Genomic DNA, 18,476 nt, shown 5'->3' with positions numbered 1-18,476 from the left:
GGGTTTTGTTGTTAAGTTATAATAACTATCTACGTTAGCGCTTATTAATATATTCTGTATGTATCCCCCCGAACCTGAATTGACTGCCCTTTGTTTACAATCTCCTCATTCGGATTTATGCGGCGGTACCTGAAGGCAGCATTAGGCATCAACTCTCCTGCGTCACGAGCACCTGAAGCACGTCTGCCGCGGCCAGGTAAGCCTCTTGCGCACGGACGTTCAGTGGACATTCAGCGGACGTCAGGCTGAATGAGATGTTCTGTATAACAAATTCCTTCTGATGTGTGATGGATAGATAAGATGATCTCAGTGCGCACATTGAACATACACCCTCTTGTGTCACCTGACCCCTGACCTTGAGCTCCTTGAAGCTGCAGTTTTTCGGAAGTCGGAGAGTTTGCGATTTAACTCCAAGAAACTGAAGACAAACTGGAGCAGCAGCGTCTGGCTGACTGACTGTTGCGTGTGTCATGATCCTCAAAGATCAAACTTGGACCCATATAAAGGTTGTCACAGTGCCACATCGTGCTTCTCCCAAATTGACGCCCATGGGTGCGTCTCAAATGATATTACGGCATTAATTATGGGATGGCAGATTAGATTACCCACCCTTTAGCTATTTAGCAGAAAACGCGTCGCTTAGCAACACCGCTGCGTTCAAAAGATTAACCATTAATTAGTATCATTCAGATACAGAATTACTCAACATCTTCGGGAAACTAAAACGCACGACAGGCAGGGCGTCACAGATCAGTGCGCAGGTCAAAAGGTAACGGGGCGAAAATGAATGACACCCAGTAACTCTGGAAAGGGTGACATATAGGAGAGCTGCAGTACCTGTATGTGTAACTGACGTCTTCACGTTATGAGCAAGCGAACAAAGTGAGGCAACGGGCGGCTGACTGGTCACCCCAGAAACCCCCCGCAGATTATTTTTCCCTCAGCGCAACTTCCCCCGGTTCAAACTTTCTGATGGGAGCGAGGCTTTCTGGCAAAGACGCGCGCGGCACCAGCAGTTATGGTGATGCAGATTAAAATAGGAACCGTGGCAGATGGGATTAGACTTAATGCGCCATTTTATATCGTGTAACGTGTCACATTCTGGGCGCTGCGCCCTTGTTTATGAGGTGCGTCCGAATTACAATTAGCCCACATTTCACCGAGATTCCTTTGAAGCCGCCGTGCTGCACTAACCGGCGGGCCACATTAATCTGACCGTCCGTGTTGTGTGCCACCTCTCTCCAAATTAGGCACAATGCGGCGGCGCCAAAGCGCACAAAGGTTTAATTGTGCAGAAACGCCGCGTGTCCAATCGCCGAGTGTGTATATGAGCAGCAAATGAAAGCTGGTGGACATGAAATAGTTACACCCACCATGACACCCCCCTCCTCTCTGTCTTTATTTGATTTATCGAATTTTCAGGCTGTGCACAGCTACAGATATGGATTTCATTTTGAAGCTGAGAAACTTTTAATAAATGCTTTTACTGCGCAGCACTCGCTCCCGGTGTGTGCGGGTGCACGCGTATCCGTGCAGAGTCGCTTTAGTTCTAAGTTTCTAAGCTTTAATGTGTTGGGTTTTCATCACTGCCGGGTGGCCGAACCTGGACCGGCGAGCTGTGAGCTCCGAGTCCGGACCACAGCGCGCGAGGGGAGGGAATCCCTCCAGTGTCTGACGCTTCCTTTACCAAGGAAACCCACACGCGCTCGCTGACGCAACTGCCCATTTTAGGAAACATGCGTCAATGGACCCAAGCAAGTCAGACAAATAGTGAACTCCGCGGCAGCACTGACGTCCGTAACAAAAAATAAACCCCTCCACACATGTTCTGGACCACTTTTACCGAATCCCAGCTTTTCGGTTTTCTCCCTGCTGTCCGCAGAGCGCAGGATGGTGCTAACGGATCTTTTCTTTTTCACTGCCTTTTGCAGAGACAACCCCTCCCTGCTGAAGTCGCAACGCCCCATGCGTGACGTAGGCTCTTTCGTTGGTGTTGAAAAGCCGTTGCAGTTCTTCATAGTGCCATTGAAGTGAGTCATCTCTAGGAAGTGTGGTAAAAAGGAAAAGAAAAAAAAAAGTTCGAAGTGTTCCGTGAGCAGCAAAGAGAGCTCAGAGGAGTGTAGCTGGCAAGGCGACGGAAAATATTGAGAAGAGTAGAGAGGCAATAGGCTTTAAAGCGAATGTTAATCTGTGTGAGTCACTCTAACTACATGTTTGATTGTCGCTGCTGGATCTGACTGCTGAAGGTGTGCTGCTGACTTTAAGCTGAAGTTTGCGCACCTGAGAGGATCTTTTGCAGCGTAGTGTAGGTCTACCTGCGGCTCCAGGAAAAAAACAACAAGAAATAGACTCTACAAGCAGGGATAATACACAAGAAAAAAACGATTTGTATTATCAGTAAAATGTTTTAGGTCAGTTTACAGGAGCAAAATTGCACTTTTGTTTTTTTCTCCTGCTTTGGAAATTAACGACTTCTCGAATCAGAGGATTTTTTTTTCCTGTTGGTGCCTTTTTTGCATCGGGGATTTAAAAAAAAAAGGCTCTCAGAGCTCAAACAGTGCACTGAAATCTTCCTCTTTCCTGGATCATGTACCAGGACTACTCCGGGAACTACGACACCTCGTCCCGCGGCAGCAGCACCTCTCCGGCCCAGCCAGAGTCCTTCACAAGCGGCAGCAGCACGATCGGAAGTCCGATCTCTACCTCAAGCTACCAGGTAACAGAAGGAAAGGACTGGCTGCAGATTAATCTATTAATGAATGCATTCTGGATAACATGAAAGTGTCAGTTCGTTCTTGTGCAAAGTCCGATTTTTAGAAAATTATTCCATCGTGTTGCTACTTCCAGCCATTAACTGAATTTAAACAGGAATTTTCCGGGTCGCCTGGAGACACAAATCCGAATGAACCCAGTAACACGGTTCGAATCAGTGACTCAACAGGGGCAGTAGTCAATCTGTGCATAGGTGCAGTCTAATAATATTACAATGATTTTGCTTTTATAATATTTAGACACTGATTATTTTGTCTAATGTTACATTTCTCCATTAGTGCGCACCGCAGCTGGCGACAATGCGCGAGTTTGCGTAAATTTATGGTACAATTGTCTTATGCCAACAATTTACAAAAAAAAAAAAAGACACATACGTGGTTTGTGCCCTGTTGCAGGAAAATTTGGCACACTGGAATAAATCCGAGTCTGTGATTTACAGATGTTAATTTCGCCTTTCTTTCTGCCAAATTCCCTGTGCGTTTGTAAAACGAACATTTCTGGGTTCTTTGCGAATTGTCTCACAGAGACGAATGCGTGTAAAGCAAATGCACACCTGAGCTTTTTACACTTTTCATGCTGTGGTAATGATAACCTAGCTAGAGATGAAGCTCATAGTGGATGCAACAGGCATTTCGTGTTGGGCTGTGAGGTGTTTCAATATTCCATATGTATTGCTGCAGAATTTATCTAAGTTCCGTTTAAGTGACCACATGTTATTATTCCACATGGAATCAGAGTCTAATTCGATCAGGCGGGTCTCGGGCTGCACATGGCACGTTTTCTCCAGCTGGAAACGCGCTCTGACTGGGAGCGCAGGGCAATCAAAAGCCCGTTCTTCCTCGTTGTGTTCACGGTAGTAATTGTAGAGATGCATCTAAAACACCAAAATCTCATAAGGGTACGTTTTTACATAGTCTGAGTGAGACTTTAGATACAGTAGAGGTGTGACAGTGTAATGCCGTGAAGACGCGGTATCTCAAAAATATGAGGATATAAATCCGGGAACAGGCATGTTGTTTACCCCCACACCCTCTGCCGTGCAATTCTGTGGAAAAGCCTCCTCGGGCTCACGCAACATTACGGTAAAAGACTTTTGGACAGCGTGTATCATTGCTCTGGTTCCCTGTAATCACACGCTGGCTGCCTGTTTCCCATTACAGGGTTGGAACATGAACTCTTCGCTAGTTTATGGAGACATATGTAAACGACCCCCTCCCCCCGCGTGTTTTTGTAAGACCAGTATCATTTTAATCGGACTTGTTTGGCTCTAATGTCATGATTCCACTGAATGTCCTTTGTAGGCAGTTATTCATTTCCTGGTTTATATGTATTGTAAATTCCAGTGCTCTTATTCTGAAGCTAATCTGGCCCAAAAATTCCACTCGCATAATTCTGGATAATATGCCTGGCTTGTTACAGCTGTCTGCTTCCCCCCTTACTGGAACTGACCGCGTTTCACATGTGCTCGACAAATGCAATACACAATGACTCACCAGATAAACAAAGTTGCAAGAGACTGCCGGGATATCCGACGGAAAGTCGGGAATAACGGGGATGTGGGGACGTGCGTAATTTACGCACACGGGCTGGCAGTCCTCCTTTTTGATACCAGAAACAATGATCTAACATCACTTCTCGTGTTGACAATGTTTGTACAAGACCTTGATGCACAAATGTATATAGGCACGATATGTAAAATGTTTGTCTGTATGACAGTCTGAACAAAAATCTACCATTCTGGAACACATTATATCTTGAGATGTTCTCACAAAGCAGTGACTGCATGTTTTGTTTTGTTTTTGTTTTTTTTCCACTATTCCCCCCTGATTGCATGTTTCTTTAAAAAAAAAAAAAATCTTCTGTGAAATAAATTTAATAAAGTTTATTCCATTAAAAATATAATTTTACATTTCCCATCTGCCCCGTCAAATCAAAAGTGAACTTAAGAAGACGTGAAATGGCTCTCTAGTGCACTGTTATGTCTCATTGTAGTAAAAATGAGATGCAGTGGACACCTTGGGCTTTCCCACATGAATCACTGCATGTGTCACTGTTTCACTCCAGGGGTTACATACAGTGTTTCGCCTATGTGGACTGAATCACCACTATAAGCTTGAAATGTGGAAAAATGTGTGACTCTGATGACGGTGGGTGGTGGTGCGTGCATCTCTGTGATGGTACTCTAAGCACAGCAGAGATGCTTCTGGAATAGATCAGAAGCAGCACATTAGGAAATAAATCTATCCTCTTCTGGAGACTTTTATCTTCATCATGCATCCTTTTTCACCATCTTTTCCCTTCTCTTTCCAGAAGTACAGGGTTGACATGCCCGGCTCCAACAGTGCCTTTATTCCCACAATCAATGCAATCACGACAAGCCAAGACCTGCAGTGGATGGTGCAGCCCACTGTCATCACCTCTATGTCCAACCCGTACTCCCGCTCCCACCCATATGGCCATCACCTGACCAATGGTCCCAGTCTGCTTGCGCACAACCCACTGGCTCGGCCTGGGGTCATCCGCTCTATCGGGGACACCAGGAGAGGACGCAAGAGGGATGAACAGGTAACGAGCCAAAGCTAACCACTGTAAAAAACAAACAAACAAAAAAAATCTCTTTGATTGCTTTTCTGCTCACACAGAGCTCCTATTTATGCTCTTCGCTTCGTATTGATTGTGTGTGTGTCTGTCAAATACCTCATTCTACCTTTCATGCTCTTTCTTTTCTCGCCCTTAGCTGACCCCAGAGGAAGAGGAGAAGAGGAGGGTGAGGCGTGAGAGGAATAAGTTAGCAGCGGCAAAGTGCCGTAACCGTCGGCGGGAGCTCACCGAGATGCTGCAAGGGGTGAGTAGAAGACCTGCGCCAGGAGATCACCATCAAAATGTTCTTGTTTTTGTCTTCATAGAAAAATACCACAAATCTAAGTGCTGCAACATCTTGTGGTGAGAACCATTAGCCAGTAAAGCCCCGTGCTTCCTGTTTTGTTTTGTTTTTTCTGTAAACTTTTTCATCTTTAATATTTTGTAGAAAAACAAAAAGGAAACAGAAACATATTTGCATACACAGAGAACACGGTGCACTTGTTTAGAGGCCTGGCAGGACTCCAGATTCTTGATGAGTGATTGAAGTCCACACCTAAATTTACAACCTCACATTACTGGTTTGACTCTCGCTGCGTCTCTGAGTGCAAGGTCTGAGTGAAGAGATGACAGGCAATGAAAAGCTTTTTGTCTCGGCCAGCTGTAGACAGAGGTAGGGCTGTCTCACAGTGCTGCCTGGCAGACAGTAACGGCATCTAAATGGACTAATTACCCAAATTACAGTGAGGTTGAGCTTGTCAGGCCTTAAAAAAAAGAACCCAGGAATGGAATTTGCTGCAGGCAGCTGTCTCCATGAATGCAGGACATTTTGTAAAAGGGGCAAATTGCTTGTCTCACAATTCCACATAGGGGTATACAGCATGCGCGCGCACACACACACACAGTCATACAGTCACAGCCAATGCTTCAAGGAAAAACAAAAATTAAACTGCATTATTCATACACCTGCTTTAAAAAATAGAAACCTAGGAGTGTTGCTTTTCAGTGACATTAAGTTGGAGTGTTCGAACTCTCTGAATAACTGATACTATCACTTTAAGAGTCTCGCTGTGCGCCTCCTCTCTTGGCTCTTCGCGTACCACTTCCTCATACCTTTGCCCATGAGTCAAAGTTCTCAGACAGCATGTCCGCTTATCTTTATGTCTCATGTCTCACAGCCGATGAAAGCCTTTATGGTGTGGATTTGTGTCTTTTGTGTCTCACGTTAATGACACACTGTTTGATGCGGATCTCATTTCTCTGAGACACAAACAAGGCACAGTCATTATGTGGCGCTCAAATTCAAGCAGAAGGCTTCGAGATTACATGTTGTTAGTCCAAATGGTTCATGACAAATTTCTGGGTTTAATAAAATTGTGGCGCTTGGGAAAACTGAAGCAAACAGACAGTGCCCTCTTTTGGCTTCTCAGAGAACCACACGTACAGTCTGGAAACTTCATATTACATACTTCACAAGTGCTGAAGATGATTTTTATCACCTCATGTTCATTAGTAAGATGTTGCATCATGTTTTTATTAAGTTTAAACAAATCGTCTACCACTCTTTGGTGGCTTGGTGATAACAGGGATGAAGTTCCTATGTATTTATTGTCTCTGTATTTCCACTGTCCAATTAAGGCAAAATGCAAGTGGTAGTTCTAAACTTTACTTCATATTCAACAGGAAACCGAGAAGCTGGAGGAGGAGAAGGCAGACCTGCAGAAAGAGATCGAGACCCTGCAGAAGGAGAAAGACAAGCTGGAGTTCATGCTTGTTGCCCACAATCCCGTGTGCAAGCTGCCCATCGACGAGCGCCACCAGCCATCCGGGCAGCAGTGTAATCCGCTCCCACTCACCATGCGCACCAACATGGGCACACGGGCTCAGATGAATCAAGTGGTGGTGAAGCAGGAGCCCGAGGACAGGGACGAAAATATGGGCAAGCTTCAGCGCTCAATCATCAAGCCCATTTGTCTGGGAAGCAGCAGCATCGGTGGCGGGATGTACAGCCCAGATGGAGACAGCCTGAACACTCCAGTGGTGGCAGCATCTACTCCGGCTGCCACACCAAATGCTCCAAACCTCATATTCACCTACCCCAACATGGTGGAGCCCGAAAGCCCCTCGCCCTCTTCTGAATCCTGCTCCAAGGCCCACCGGCGCAGCAGCAGCAGCGGCGACCAGTCCTCAGACTCCCTCAACTCACCGACCCTCCTGGCCCTCTGAGCGAGGGCTCGTCTCGGCGCGGCTGAGAAACAAACACTGTGGCTGAAAGCAAACACAAGGATCGACTGCGCGCCCTCGTCCCCACCCTCCCTCCGGTGTCTTTAAAGACGCAAGAGCACACTGAAAAGTCCAGACCAAGCTGACCATGTGAGCCGTTTCCCCCCTTTAGAGGGAGACCCACAAGGGCTACGCTGCGTGTTTCTTCTCGTTCTGCTTCAGTGTAAAAAAAATTTTTTTTTATTCGTCAAAGTGTGTGCACCGACTCTGAAAAGCATCATCCCTTCACCATTTCAACTCCAGAGTGTCAACGTTTACTGGGCAGACAATTCTGAAGAAAGACATGCCTGCATTTGGCAGCCGTTGGTTGATGTGATTACAGCAAGAGAGCGCGTTCTTAATATATATATATATATTTTTGAAAATGTTCAAAAAGCCATGTGTCCGACACTTGCACTCTGCCAAGACGAATCAATAAATAAATCACTAAACGAGGTCAGCTTTCTACTGGAAGGGGAGAAAGAGACAATGAGCAAAGACTTCCTCTCATCTCTTTTCCCACTTCGATTTGTCCTTTCAGAACTCGATTCAGGAAAAGAGTGTGTGCACATTCCTGATGTTCTTTCCATCTCTTTAATTGTATTTATGACCTGTGCTGATTAAATTTTACAGTGTTTTGTTAAGACATTGTCCTCTCCTTTAATCTGCCTGTAGAAAAGCAAAGCGGTCGTCCGCAGGGTGACCCGAGCACTCCTCAGTGTTGCAAAGGATACGAGCCAACTTTCAATCAACGACTAGTTCCTACTCTCTACTTTCTATTTTGCCATAGTGGCTTGACTTTACAGTAGTATTGGTGTGCTTTTCCTCAGTGATTCTGTACCTGAACTTTACAACCTGTTTTTGACAAAGTGTATGTGATTTACATTGATGTCAGGGATATCTCTCATGTGTAGTAGAACCCAGTTGTGAAGAGCGTTGCAGGACTGCTGGCTGCTGATTGGTCTAGCCAAAGTGTTGCAGAGGTGGTACTTTACTAAACTCCGTCGCTTCAAGAGAGGTTCGTCTTTTCGGTCGAAGAGTTTGAACGAAACCCTCCTCGGCTTCTTTGTGCCGTTCATCCTCTAAACAAAGCGCTTACCTTTTTCCAACTCTGGTCAGGTTTCAGAAAAGCCGGGGGAAAAAAAAAAAGATTTTTATGACGCGTGTAATCTTGTAATTCGTCCGTCTTTGTCTGAAAAGGAGGGATTTTGCTTAAATTTGAAAAAGCCACTGTGGTCTAGACTGTCGCCAGCTGCCAATGATGTCAACCCTGTTTATACTGTGTTTGTAAATCTGTCACTTTTAGTAAAGAAATGATGTTTAAATTCAACTCAGATGTGGTGATTTATGGGTGCATGAATACAACATCGAGGTACTCGGTTAGAAACGTAGTGGCTTAAAACGAGGGCCAGATGTGGTTCACTTTACGAGAATAAGGAAGGGATACGAAGACTCTCTCAACAGCTGGCCTGACATGAAAGAGTGGACACCTATGACACTTCTTTGTCTTTATTTTTATGTGTGTAACTTAAAGGGTTGAGGGTTTAATGCACTGAGAAGGACACAACAGCGATATCTGAGACTTTTTTCTTTTATTTTTTTCGTTTACTTCAGACATTCCTAATGACTATCAACGTCAGGGGTAAAAGGAAGGTGCCATCGCAAACCTTTTTGCTATGAGAAGAATAAGGGATATGGTTGGGAGAGTTTTGTTGCGCTGGTTGCAGAAAACAGACTTTTCAATTCAATACAAGCTGCTGCTACTTGTTTGGAAAGGCTCGGTAATGGTTGATTTACTGTGGCTGGTTGTTATCCTGCATGAGAAGGTGGAATGATAACCAAAAACATCACCATGTCTGTATGTTGAAATATTCTGGAGCCCCTCGACACACATAGGAAAGCCATTGACTGTAGATCTTCTACTGTACATGTCATCAACTGTCTCTGTCCTCTGTTTTACTATTACTTCTTTTCCAAATGCTTTAACTGTTTAAAATGATTCAAAATTAATAAAAAACAGCAATATGTATAGCAGTGTTTGTTAATTTAAAAGAATGATGATAATAAAAAAATAATAATTTTCACCTTGAGTTTTTGTCCTTTATTGTTTTGGGTTTTTAAAAAATGCATTTCAGACAATTAATATTACTGCATTAATTATTCTGTTTGAACTAAACCAAAATATTTTTTTTACATTTATACTTGGATGAACTGTCAAGTGAAAAGCAACACAAAAGGAATTCAAGAGCATCGTAAATATAAATGGGTATTAAATTTTCGGTGAAGGTGTTATGTTCAAAATTGTTCACAGAATATATTTTAAGAATATATTTGAGTCATATATAAAGAAGACAACTTCTCGTGTCATCTCTTCACCAGAGTATGGCATCAGAAAGCGGCCCATTGTGCTAAAAGAACATATTATCTACTAGTGCAAAAGATCTCAAAGTCTGGTGACTGAGTGGCACGTTGGGGAGTGAACATAAGGTTGAGAGATCCAAATGAAAAATACATCCATCAAATGAAATTATTGCACATTCAGCTTAAACTAACCTTCCAGTCAGTACAAAAGAAACCCCTGACAGCTTTGGACTAGGGTCAAGTTTGCCATCATCTTAGTTTGGGATACATAAACTGTATAGGTGCAATGCACAGAAACAGACATCTTCTAATTAGTGCTAATAGCCCAATAAAATACCAGAACTTCACTCACCAAAATGACAGCCCAGCCTACTTAGAGGGTGGTTTAGTACACATGGCATTAGAAATGTTCCAAAATGCACTGACAGGTATTTTGCCTATGAGGTGTAGAGAATCATCAGCTGATTCTGTGTTCACTTAATAATTTAAAACATGTGAAAGTGTGCATAATCATCTTAAGATCTGTCAAAGCACAGGATAAACTGACATTCTGCAGGCTTTAGCATAAAGCACACATGCAATATTATTTATTTATTATTACTTTTGTTGTGTTGTGTTGTGTTATTTTTTGCGTAGTGCCAATTTCATTGTACTGTTGTACTATGTATGACTGTGCAATGACAATAAAGAGTTATCTTATCTTTTATGTATATTTTAAAGCCAACAGTCACTAAATGGGTATAATATAAAATGACTTTACTATCATGGATAATGATAGCATGATAATGATTTAAAATTCACCTCTTAATTAGTTTGCCTTGAATATCAGGCACACTGCACTTTGAACATCTCTTAAAATATTTGTCCTTTTATGAAAAACTGTGTTTTAAATCCAAACATGAGTATTTGCAGCCCCCAAGTGGTCAAATGTGGGAATTACAACAAAACGTTGACATGGAAGTGGAAGAAGTTGGGTTTAAAATCTGTGGACCATAAAATATTACAGATGAAATTGGCATCATCATCATCGTCATTCAGTCATATTGATGGTTTTCTTCAGGAGGACAAACTTGTGGGCCCAATGGGTGGTGTGGCGATTGCCTCACAGCAAGAAGGTCCTGAGTTTGATTCCACCACCTGGACGGGGCCTTTCTGTGTGGAGTTCAGTGATGCGAATAACGGCGTTACAAGTAACGGCGTTACAAGTAACGGCGTTACTAATGGCGTAACTGAGATGAGATTGCATGAGGGACACGTGCAGGCATTGTGCATATGTGATGCCACGTGAAAAACCTCAGTTGGCATCAATGTAGCTTGCCATCACCAGTGTGTGAATGTGTGTGTGAATGGGTGGATGACTGGATATGTAAAGCGCGTTGGGATCCTTAGGGACTAGTAAAGCACTATATAAATACAGGCCATTTACCATTTACCATTTATGACTTTTTCATATTTGCATGACAGTGATATAGGATGGATTACACAGGTATCAGTTGGGATCACCATTGTCTGTTCCCAGAAGTCAGTTTTACTTCACACAACAGAGGTAGAATGTACACTATCATCTTTATATATTCCTAAAACGTAGCCTGGTAGCTGATTAAAAGAATTTGTTGATACATGTACATATTTATTTAACTGTAAACTCTAACATTTATACCTTTCATGTGAACATAATCTGATTAATTCCAGCATTTCACATTCATAAATGTACTAATTTAATAGTTTTTCTTTTTTCCTTCTTTTTATTAGTAAGGATGTTATTGTGATATCTATAGAAAATTTAAAAAGAAATTTAATTAAATGTATTTTTGACATTTTCCCTGTTTCATCTGTTTTGTTTTTTTTTAGCAAATTGTCATGGTTCCGAGTCTGATGACTCAGTGTTTTGTGAGGTTTTGGTTCTGTACTCCCTCTGTTCCAGTTCAGTCGGGTCTCTGTGTAAAGCCTGTGTCTCTGAGTCTGTGTCTCTGCATGTGTGTTGCATTTCCTGTTTTACTTTGAAGGTCTTTGTCTTATTTCAGTGTATTCAGTTTTGCGTGCTCCCCATCTCGTCTGTGTGATCAGTGTCAGCCATGTCTCCCAGCTATTTCTTCTTGGTCCATTTCACCTCTTGTATTTAGCGTCTGCATCTTCCCCTGCTCATCATTCCGTCGTCCCTCATTCTACACTCTGTGTTACGTCTGCCAGCTTACCTGCCTGTTTAGTTTATTTGTATTCTCAGTTTAGCTAGTTTTCTGTTTTTTCTGCAATCCAGGAATAAAGCCGAGTGTTTTTGAGTTACGTTTGCCTCTGTGAATCCTGCTCTTGGGTCCACCATTCCCGCCTGCCTTCACACAGCTGTGACGCAAATGAACTCAACTCAGTCCTGAGTGAGGCGCCAGACACACCCAAGTAAGCAACCTCAATCAGAGCAGGGATACTGTGGCCCCACCTTGGACCAAGGCCTGGGGAGGGGCTTATTTCAAATGCCTAGTGGTCAGTCCTTAGCCCGTGGGACCACACCAGAGTACATTAGAGTTATATTAAGAGTAACAGACAATATGAATTTTAGCTGATGATGCTTAGATTCATTCACTAAATTCTACCGGTATACTAACTTTAAATTGTTAAGTATAAAGACAGTATCATCAGTACACGGTCAATGTATTATATTGTTGAATTCAGTTGTGCAGTAAACCTCAGATCAGCAGCAGCAGGTTAGCTGGTCACAGCCTGTACACAAAGAAAACTGCTGTTGCAATAGCGAATGTTGGTGTGTTTTCGAAATGAAGTCAAAGTATTTCTTTCTTCATACTCTCTTAAAAGCTTTAGTTAAATTGGAATATTTTAAGATATTACTAGTCATGGGCATCGTGCAATGAGTGTCTTTAAACAAAGAATTCAGGATTACAAACAGTGACTTGATAATTGGATTATGTGAAAGGACCAGTCTAAAAAAAGAGGTATATTTGAATAAAATACAGTTTAATAAACATCAACCACTAAAACACAAACCATAAAATAGATCACACCAGATAGAAATGGCGATAAAGCACTGAGATCATCTGAGGTAGCTTTCACAGCCTTCCACCCAGATGTCTCCTAACTTGACTTACATCAACATATTCCTGTTGGATTTTCATTCTCTTATTAGCTAGAGCTTAATTTAACAAAAGAATTCTTAGTTTTCTTAATTTACAGTTTACAGGCATTTAGTGAAATATTGCAGTAAACTATTTCTGAAAAAACAAACAAAATTAGTGCTGTCAGCGTTAATCTCGATAAAATGACGTTAACGCCATAACCGCATTAACGCGGCAAATCTCCGTTAGCGAGTTAACACGGAACGCCCCGTGCGTGGGGCTGCACGGTGCTAACGCTAACGTGTTAACAAGCTAACCGCACTAATGCGTTAACCAAAAATTTTAAAACAACTATCATTTCTTCACAGGTGAGCACTGCTTGGATGTAGACAACAGCAGAAGAAAACAAGAAAAAGCTGGATGTTCAAGACATGAAAGAATCCTCACCTACCCAAACAGTAAGCTACATAAACTGCATCTCTTTCTGCTTGTACCACTTAGAATTGACTACATCAGTGGGACAGCTCACATTGAAACAAAGTAAGAAAGGCAAGGCTGAGATGGTTTGAACAAAGAAGAAGGAATAGTGAATATATTGACAGAGGCTCTTTACATCTTTACAAGATGTGAAAAAAATTGGATTTAGTTATGATAACCAAAGATAATTTGCACATCACCTTTTTCTTCTTATTAGGGCTTAAAGTTTGCATTGTGAGGTGGGCTCTTTGAGTGAAAGACGGTTCACCACGGGGGGTGACTCATACTTGCAAAGAGACTTCAAGTTGTATAATTACCCTTAGAGTCTGGTTGTTCTGGGTGTACTCAGCCTCTTTGCCTACTTAGAGATGAGATACGCTTCAGCCCATCCGTGACCATGAATTGGATGAGCCGTCAAGAAAATGGAAACGGTTAGAGTCAGAAAGGTTAAAACAGGGTATATTGCCCTTGCGGCAACTCATTAGCCAATGAGGTGAACAGACAGTCTTCCCATAAACTGCCAGGGAATCTCACATGAACCCAAGATTTATTTCTTTGCAAATCAGTGTTGTGTGCCAATCACAGGTAAACCCTTCCGCTCATAATGCTTCCAAATGTACTCAGTGATGGCGCTCTCTTGGTTAAGCTCTTTCCTGAACAAGATAATAAAACACTTGGGAGCCAAGTGACTGACGAGGATGCTGAAGCAGGAAGTAAGGATGGCTGCACCTTCTATTGCTGGTTTGTACTTCCCCTGACATGGTGAGATAAAGTGGGAGGAAGATAATCCAGATAACCATGAACAGCATCATACTGACAGTGATTAAAGAAGCATTTTTATACAAATCTGGCAGCTGTCTACCCTTGAATGCAAAAAGGAAACAAGTAAGGCCCAAGCAACCATTGTAGACTAACATGGCTGAACCCAAAAGTACCCAAAGGACGTCATCTCACACTGGTGCAGGATAGTTTTGCCCACTTGGATCTCTTGAGGAGTGGGTGGGTTGAAGATCAGCCATGACACTGATACGGCCACCTGGATCCCAGAGACAACAGTCACAAGCACCAGTGGTTGATTTAGCTTCTTTATCCAGGGCCCAATCGTCAGATCAAAGTTGAAGCCCAACAAGATTTGAAACAAGTTGGCCAGAATGCAAGAGATGCAGAGGGTAAAGACTATACCAAAGAGCAGCAAACCTACGCAGTTTAAGTTCTGAGTAGGTTTGTCAATGAAAGTGAACGTAAGGCAGAAGCCAGCCAGCAGGGACAGCGGGAGTTCTAAGATTGATTGCAAACAGAACAGCAAACACAACAGTAACAATGATCCCAGTGGCTGCCAGAGAACAGAGGATGATCGAGAAAGGATCAGACCACGGGAGAAACTCAACTGTTTTGTTCAAACACCGATGCAACTTTTTAGACGAATATTGCCTTTCACTGCAGGGTTTACACCTTGAACCTGCACAGAGAAAGACAAATAATATTTAAAAACATGAAGAAAGAGAAAATATTTTCTTATTCAACATGCAAAAGCCTAAATGTAGACAACTTGGTTTTAAACATGGAAGTTTAACTGTAATATCTGATTACAGAGCAGAAGTGTGAGAGTAATATTTGAAAATATTTGCAAATTAATGTAAAAACTGATATAGGATAATTATGGAAATGAGGTCACGTTTTTAACAAATATGGATTGCATTTATATAGCGCTTTTCGAGACCCTCAAAGCGCTTTACAATTCCACTATACATTCACTCTCACATTCACACACTTGTGGAGGCAAGCTACAGTTGTAGCCGGAGCTGCCCTGGGGCAGACTGACAGAAGCGAGGCTGCCATATTGCACCATCAGCTCCTCTGGCCAACACCAGTATGCAGTAGGGTGAAGTGTCTTGCCCAAGGACACAACGACCGAGACTGTCCGAGCCGGGGCTCGAAACGGCAACCTTCCAATTACAAGACGAACTGCCAACTCTTGAGCTACGATCGCTTTAATAAAAGCACTATAGTACTTTATGGTAATAATCAACTTTATAATTGTTATTTGATTTTTTTTTAAAGAGTAATAACAATGTTTACATGCGAATCTGTTTTCTTAGAAGTACCTTTATCTTTGTTTAAGTTTCTGTGTCTTGTGTTTGAGCTGGTTTATGTGGCAAAACTGAATTTTAAAGGTTTATTGCTCAGGTATTAATAAAACCAGTGTCCAAATGGTAATAAACTATTCAAAAGTCAGTAGACGTTATTACTTTACTGTGAGTATGATGTGAGTAATTCTTGCAAATAAGTATCATAAATTTGCATTGATGTGACTATATAGGATTATTAAGCACAGCATAATTTAGATAATCATCATCTTACCTTTTCCAGGGGAAAACTCTCCAATCACACATGCAACACAACGTTGACAACACTTCCCCTCTGAAACTCGTATCCTGCTCCACAGGTTTGAGCAGTTGTAAGCGGACACCTTAAAAGGAAACAATTGCATTACTACATGATATAAATTATGTTGGGAAATAAATTCATGTTAGTTGTCCTCTCACCGTGTCATTTATCAGGTCTTTGAAAAGATATAATGGGATTTTAATTTTTCCATCTGGACTGTATTTCCCAATAGTTTCTATTTTTGCACCCTGTTTGAATTCAGACATGTTCCAGTATACGATATCATATCCCATCCTAGGATCTCCATCACTATTGAAGGATATGTGTGTGGTGCTCATCTTAAAGTTGACTCTTTGGATTTCTGAGAGAAACTGTAGAGATAAAACATTGTAAATCAACCAAACTTTTCTACAAACTAAAATATAAAGTTTAAAACATTTTTTTGTTTTACTGTTAGTAGGAAAAGGCTCTGCAACAATAACAGAAATATTGGTAACTTGTGGCAAGAAGTTAAGTTCCCAAAATCTCAGGACATTAAAAAATGATCAGCAGCGAGTTTCAAACCATTTAAAGCCATGAATGTGATGACAAATTTAAGGGTGCTCTTTGAAAAATATATTGCACAAGTTTCTATACAGGGATATGCTTGTGTAGTTCTCTTCCTGGTTTTGTGTATGTGATAGGGAGAGTGGAGGTGGGGCTCAGGAGGCAACACACCTGTTAGCAGTTGGTTAATTGTACTTTATAGAGGTTTGCTGCTAAACTTCTCACTCTCTTCTCCCCAACAAGCGGGAGACTGATTTTATTTATCCTTATTTTTTTGCAGATACCAGATACTCTTGAAAATCAAGCAAATTTATTATATAATCCTTTTTAGGGACAAATGTATAAAAATTATTTGTCAAAGACAAACAATTGATAATCAACAAGCTATCTTTACTGTACCTCTGAGGCTGTGAATTTGGGGCTATGTTCACACTGGTGGTTGTCCCACTTCAGCAAGCATCTGAGCCCCTCACCAATGACTTGAACAGCTAAATAGATCCTATAAGATTCATCCTGGTCGATGTAAGAAGCCAAGAAACTCGGTTCCAGACATTGTCTTTCTTCTTCAGACTGATTTGAACAAAGTGGATTCTGCGTCAGGTAATCTTCGAGAAGGGCGTTTTCAGTTCAATTAAACATTGAGATGACACAGTCTTTAAAGCCAGGCACCTCTTTCTGCTTAAATATGAACCCAAAAACTTCTCCTGCCAGCTCGATGCCTGACATTGCAGAGATCTTTGGAGAGCTGGACCATGCATCACTTGCAATCCACGTTCTGTTAACTTTGTGTTTAATAGCTGCTTCCAGGATGATTTCTGCATTAGTCTCCTTTGTGAAGAGAATGATGGCCTCAGCAGAGGAGTTTTTTATTTTTTCCAGTAGTTCATTCAGCTCAGTTTGGGTCTGGGAGTTGTTTATCATAAAATCAGCTGACAAGAGGTGAACAAAGAAACTTCTTCACCAGCTCAACAATACCTCTTGCCTGATATTTATCGCTCTGCACTGTTCGCAGAAGCTTGAATCTGTCGCTGAGAAACTCACTAGTTGATGCATAACCAATCTGTTAAACAGACATAAGGAGATATTACAATACATCAGTTTCAACAGATATACAATCTAAAGATTTAGTTGCCAAAATCATTACATTTCTACTGGTCCTTATTATTATTAATGTCTCTTTGTGTTTCTAACTGAGCTTTGTAGGACAGTATCAAATGAATAGAAAACAAACCTGGGCAACTGATGACAGAGCAACAATTCTTGCTACAGCTATCGATACTTCCGAGTACCTTTCTCCAATCACCACCTTCATTTGGGGCTCTGATGGTAATAAACAGCTTCGTGGGTCTGACTGACTCTTCAGCAGCTCAAGAGTCGCTCTCACAGCGAGGCCGACATCTCCACAGGTGTCATAGATGTCGTATCCTATGGTGATGTTAGGTAGCTTGATTTTTCTGATGGCGTATATCATTACCTGACTGCGGAGGAACATTTGTACATCCTGTCCATGAAACAGTGCAATATTATGATTGTAACACTTACATTGTATTATTTTTTTTATTTACTTTAAATATCTATGTGGGATCTATATGTATGACTAAGCTGGTGCATGACGATTTAAAGGAAAAGCCTAACCTGTTACTTTGCACAGTGAGGGGTTGTTGTTTCCCTGTGAGAGATCTTTTGTTTGCATGGTTTGCATCCACCTGTTCTCCAATCAAAAAGGTTTATGCAAAGGATGACACAGTATATCTGAGTGATCACTGTTATGGGATTGGTTTCTTCAGGATGACAATGCAGATTGATGTGTTAGACATTTCTTTCCACCATCACCATCACAAAAGCACTAAAAACAGGGGAATATTGCTCAGAAGAATGGTTTTCATTCCTCCATTAGATTTTTGTGTCTATAAATGCTGGAGATGCAAAATGCATTTGATTTCCATCCAAGATATTTTGAGAAGAGGAAAAAACATATGCAGAGCTCAAATTCTAAGTAATCCAAAGGTATTAAGACTAGGTTTC

General features: G+C 41.8%; 1 protein-coding gene and 1 pseudogene across 2 annotated transcripts; one reads left to right on the top strand and one right to left on the bottom strand.

Annotated features, from left to right (window-relative positions):
* Window positions 1–2,010: 2,010 nt before the first annotated feature.
* fosl2 (FOS like 2, AP-1 transcription factor subunit) lies at window positions 2,011–9,698 on the top strand. Its single transcript, XM_082516148.1, has 4 exons — window positions 2,011–2,716; window positions 5,083–5,337; window positions 5,510–5,617; window positions 7,036–9,698. Exons 1-4 carry the CDS (start codon window positions 2,588–2,590, stop codon window positions 7,576–7,578), a joined length of 1,035 nt encoding a protein of 344 aa, XP_082372274.1. The 5' UTR covers window positions 2,011–2,587; the 3' UTR covers window positions 7,579–9,698.
* A 3,295-nt stretch (window positions 9,699–12,993) lies between these two features.
* Window positions 12,994–18,456, bottom strand: LOC309695136 (G-protein coupled receptor family C group 6 member A-like; annotated as a pseudogene). The gene is made up of 6 exons (XR_014280788.1): window positions 18,087–18,456; window positions 17,683–17,952; window positions 16,851–17,511; window positions 16,064–16,276; window positions 15,879–15,987; window positions 12,994–14,976 (listed from the first exon to the last, which is right to left on the bottom strand). The product of XR_014280788.1 is annotated as a G-protein coupled receptor family C group 6 member A-like (transcript).
* Between the last annotated feature and the right edge of the window lie 20 nt (window positions 18,457–18,476).

This window comes from Aulonocara stuartgranti (genome assembly GCF_965226115.1).
Source record: "Aulonocara stuartgranti genome assembly, chromosome: 19".
Lineage (NCBI taxonomy): Eukaryota > Metazoa > Chordata > Actinopteri > Cichliformes > Cichlidae > Aulonocara > Aulonocara stuartgranti.
This window is presented reverse-complemented; position numbering and strand designations above follow the sequence as displayed.

Coding starts and splice junctions, on each gene's coding strand:
- fosl2 (XM_082516148.1), top strand. CDS start 2,588: ATGTACCAGGACTACTCCGGGAACTACGACACCTCGTCCCGCGGCAGC. Junction 2,717..5,082: donor TCTCTACCTCAAGCTACCAG/GTAACAGAAGGA, acceptor TTCTCTTTCCAG/AAGTACAGGGTTGACATGCC. Junction 5,618..7,035: donor TCACCGAGATGCTGCAAGGG/GTGAGTAGAAGA, acceptor CATATTCAACAG/GAAACCGAGAAGCTGGAGGA.